Consider the following 4,600-nt stretch of genomic DNA (forward strand, 5'->3'; position numbering starts at 1 on the left):
TGAGGCATGCTGGGCACAGGTGATGGAGGGCACAAGTAACCCAGGGCAGGAGGGGCACCGGGCACAAGGGATATCGGGGTCAAGGGACATCTCCCCCAAGCCCTGGGGTTTGCCCACACTCCCCAGGAGGTTTTCACACTTGACCCATCTATTTCACCCGCAAACCCCAAGGGTGTCAGAGCTGGGTGGGGAGAGACATGGGGTACCAGGCACCTGGGTCCCCCCGGGACAGGCAGGTCTGGGGGTTTCAGGGTGCCCCAGGGGAGGGGGAGGAGAGTAGGTCCGGGGTGGAGGGGAGAGCTGCGACTTGGGGAGCCCAGAGGTGTCCCCAGGCTGAGAGATCCAGGTGATATGGGGCCATGGTAGGGTCTGGGGCTCTGAGGAGGGGACGGGTAGGGGGGCGTGGGGGGACTGGGTGGTGCTGTGGGGGAGTCACTGGTAAGAAACGTCTCAGGCTACCATTGGCTGGTGGGGGGTGGCAGAGCCAATCACAGGGTGAGGGGCGGGGCTTGTGGGAAAGCTTTTCCCAGAGCAGGGCTCCTTATTCTCATGACATCGGGGACCCCGAGTGGAGTGATGAGCGATGGGGCCAGGCCAGGCACTGGGGCTGCTGCTGCTGGGGATCCTTGGCTGGACAGCGTGCGGTGAGTGCGGGTGGGGACCCAGGAACCCCCCTGGATCTGGTTTCTTGACAATGGTTCTCCATTCCCTGTGCACTGGACCACCTCAGGGCACAGGGACCCTTGGTCACACTCCCTGAACACCATGTGCTCCCTTGTAATACTCCCCTTTCCACCCCCTTCCATCCCCTTCCAACCCTTTCCATCCCATTACAAGATGGTCCCATGGATCTGTTTCTCTTTGATGCTGGGGACACCCTTGGACCCTCTTCCTGCGATCTTGGGTTTTTCACTGCCAGGGCCCCCCTTTCATCATCACCAGGACCCCCCAGCTTCCCTTCATGGGAAGGAGGATCCCCTCCTGGACACATACCCCTCCCTAACAGACACATCCCCTTGAAGCTGACCCCCACACCCCCAATCTGCTGCTCTGGGACCCCCACCCAGGCTCACCACCCAATCCTGCACCCCATCACTGTGGGCACCCTCACCCTGCCCCCCCCACCCCTCACTGACCCCTGTGTCCCCACAGATCTCCACTCCCTGCACTACTTTGACATTGTGGTGTCAGAGTCCAGCCCAGGGGTGCCAGAATTTGTGTCTGTGGGGTACGTGGACGGGAACCTCATTGTGCGCTACGACAGCGAGACGAGGAGGATGGTGCCCAGGGCAGACTGGATGGCGGCCAACCTGGACCAGCAGTACTGGGACCAGCAGACCCAGATTGAACAGACCAATCAGGGGACTTACACAGTGAACCTGGACACACTGCAGAGCCGCTACAACCAGAGTGGGGGTGAGTGTGGGCTGGGAAGGGGCTCTGCGGGATGGGAGATCTCCACTCTCTCCTCCCCCATGAAGACACTACCCTTCCTCATGCTACTTGCCCAGTCGTTCCGATCCTTCCCAGACCAGTGATGCTGTCAGGGGGCTCCCAGCTCCCCTGTCCCCCAGCGTGAGGGGTGTCAGCTGCCTGTCCCTGCTGCACACTCAATGGTATCCTTTGTGCCAGAGCCAGAGAGGTGTCAGGGTGCCTCGCCAAGCACATTTTGGCCTCCACCCCACCATACTAAGCACCCCTTCTGAGGACTGGCTGCCATATCCCAGCTCTCACCATCCCTGTGGCAGTGGAGATCCCCAGAACCAAAGGGGCTCCCACCTCATGTCTCAGCCCCTCACCATTCCTATGGTACTTTGTAGCCCCCACCCCAGAGCCAGAGGGGTGGTGTCAGCTCACCTGTCAGTGCTCAATTCCCTCAGGCCTCACACAGGGCTGGAGTGGGGGGTGCTGCCAGGGGGCCTTGCCTCACTGAAGGCCCAGGGCTGCAGCAGCCCCTCAGCCCCATCTCCCTGGTTGTGTTTCAGGGGCTCACACACTGCAGCGCATGCTCGGCTGTGACCTCCTGGAGGATGGCAGCACCAGGGGGTATGAGCAGTACAGCTACGATGGGAGGGACTTCATTGCCTTCGACATGGACACGATGACGTTCACTGCGGCAGATGCAGCAGCACAAATCACCAAGAGGAACTGGGAGATGGACGGGACTGTCGCTGAGGACATGAAACACTACCTGGAGAACACTTGCCCTGAGTGGCTGAGGCAATACGTGAGCTATGGGCAGGCCGTGCTGGAGAGGAAAGGTGAGGGGAGATGGGGACCCTGGGGAGGGGCCAGTGTGGATGTGTGTGCCAGCCCTCACTGCCACCCCCTCCCCAGAGACCCCCACGGTCCGAGTGTCTAAGCAGGAGACCCATGGGATCCTGACCTTGCACTGCCGCGCTTACGGCTTCTACCCACGGCCCATCACCATCAGCTGGCTGAAGGACAGTGAGGTCAGGGACCAGGAGACCCAGCGGGGCAGCATCGTGCCCAACAGCGACGGCACCTACTACACCTGGGTGTCCATCGAGGCCCCTCCTGGGGAGCAGGACAAGTACCGGTGCCGTGTGGAGCACGCCAGCCTGGGCGAGCCGGGGGTCTTTGTGTGGGGTGAGTCTGTTGGCTTTGGACATGTGGAGGGGTGGGCTGGGGGTATTCCCCTTCCCCTCCTCACCACCCTGCGCATTCCCAGAGATGGAGTCCAACTCATCGACCATCGTGCTGTGGGTGGTTGTTCCCCTTGCCATCCTGGCTGTCATCAGCATCACTGGATTCATCATCTGGAAGTACAGATGTAAAGCATCTGGAAGTATAGGTAAAGCACCAGGGTGTGGGAGGAAGGCAGAGCCCAGGGGGCTGGTAGGAACTGTGAGCACAAGCCACAGCACTCTGAGGAGCTCCCTAGCCTGAGGGTGAAGCACAGTGGATGCTGATGCCTTTTTCTCTCTCCGTTTTTATGCACTGTGCCCACAGCGAGCACGAGGTGGCAGCTCGCAGCTGTTTCTCCCCCATAGGCACAGATGGGAGCTCTGGCAGCTTGGCCAAAGGTATGACATGGGACTGGGGGGCTGGATGGGGCAGGCCCAGCTCTCTGTGCTCCCCCTTGAGACCCATGGTCAGAGCGACACTGGGCTGTTGGTGGGGGACTCTGAGACCACCAAAGCAGAGGGTTGGGGACAGGGACTTTGCCTTGGGTGACACTGTCTCTTCCTCCCATCCTTGCAGTGATCACAGTCTTACTGCTCCATGAGTGACCGGGGGGCCTGGATGTGGCTCCTGCATTGTCACTGGCTGGAGAGGCAGGGAGCTGCCTTCAAAGCGCTGATCATGCTGCACCAGCACATGGTGCTACACTGGTGGCTCTTCTGGCTGGGGTAAATGCCTTGTTTGCCTTACTTTCTTCCTGTGTTTCTTTCCCACAGTCATTGACTGTGCTGGTTTTCCCTGGGATAGAGTTGGGTTTCTTCCCAGCAGCCCAGTGTGGTGCTGTGTTTAGGAGTGTTGGGTTTGGCTGAGGTGGAGTTCATTTCCCCCCAGCAGCCCTGGCTGTGCTGTGCATCAGGAATGAGCATGGTGTGGGTACCACCAGCCCAGGGGTTTGGCTGCTGGGGAGCAGGGCTGCCCCAGCATCCAGGCTGTCTCTCCAACATCCCCCTCACCGGTAGACTGGGGGTGGGCAAGACCTTGGGAAGGGACACAGCCAGGACTGCTGCCCCCAACTGACCAAAGGGATATTCCAAACCCTGTGGCATCTGCTCAGTTACGAAAGCTGAGAGAAAGGAGGATGACCAGAGGATATATATTATTTACAGTGCTGGCTTTCTAGAGCAACCACTGCACATACTGGAGCCCCTTTTCCTGGGACGTGGCCAGACATTGCCTGCTGATGGTGAATAAATGCTGATGGAGAAACAGTGAATAAAACTTTTGGTTTTCCTTTACTTCTGCCCAGGGCTTTTGCTTTATTCAGCTGCCTTGGTTGGGAGTTTGTTCCTGTTCCATCTTTTTTTCCTCCCCTCCCTGCCCTGCTGAGGAGGGGAGTGATGGAGAAGCTTGGTGGACACCTTCTATGCAGCCACAGCCAACCCCTTACAAGATTTTTGATAAAAACTGGATTGGTATCACAGTGATGGATCTCAACAGTGGTGGCACAGTGTGATGTCATAAATGGACACAATCACACATGTGCCCCAATCTATGTGAGGGAGCCCTGGGACAGGCTGCCCAGGGGGTGTGGAGGCTCCTTCTCTGGAGAGATGCAAGACTTGTCTGGACACCAACCTGTGCAATATGAGCTGGGGAGCTGCTTTGGCAGGGGGGTTGGACCCGATGAGCTCTTGAGGTCCCTTCCAACCCCTATGATTCTATGATCTGGGAACCTGAGAGGGTAAAGCCCCACACTGGTGTCCCTGAGCAACCCACTCTCCCGGGCACATGGCCTTGGGCTTTCCCAGACCCAGGGATGCTGGGATGGAAAGGACAGGCAAGGAGGGAAAGGGATGAGCAGGGGTGACTGTGGGCTGGGCTGGGGCTCTGTGAACACTCTGTGTGGGTGTCCGGGAGGTATGTGGGGCCAAGGGGGGTCACCTCCCGGAGCGCC

The 4,600-nt window shown here is 59.2% G+C and overlaps 1 protein-coding gene across 1 annotated transcript; it reads left to right on the forward strand.

The window, feature by feature from the left end:
• Positions 1-583: 583 nt before the first annotated feature.
• On the forward strand, positions 584-3,254 carry LOC311202942 (class I histocompatibility antigen, F10 alpha chain-like; the record flags this gene model as incomplete). The annotated part of the gene is made up of 7 exons (XM_084277586.1): positions 584-644; positions 1,153-1,416; positions 1,986-2,261; positions 2,338-2,610; positions 2,693-2,786; positions 2,974-3,047; positions 3,226-3,254. The coding sequence occupies 7 exons, from the start codon at positions 584-586 to the stop codon at positions 3,252-3,254; spliced, it is 1,071 nt and encodes a 356-aa protein (XP_084133712.1).
• Between the last annotated feature and the right edge of the window lie 1,346 nt (positions 3,255-4,600).

Source organism: Gallinula chloropus, assembly GCF_964237585.1.
Source record: "Gallinula chloropus genome assembly, chromosome: 32".
Classification (NCBI taxonomy): Eukaryota; Metazoa; Chordata; class Aves; order Gruiformes; family Rallidae; genus Gallinula; species Gallinula chloropus.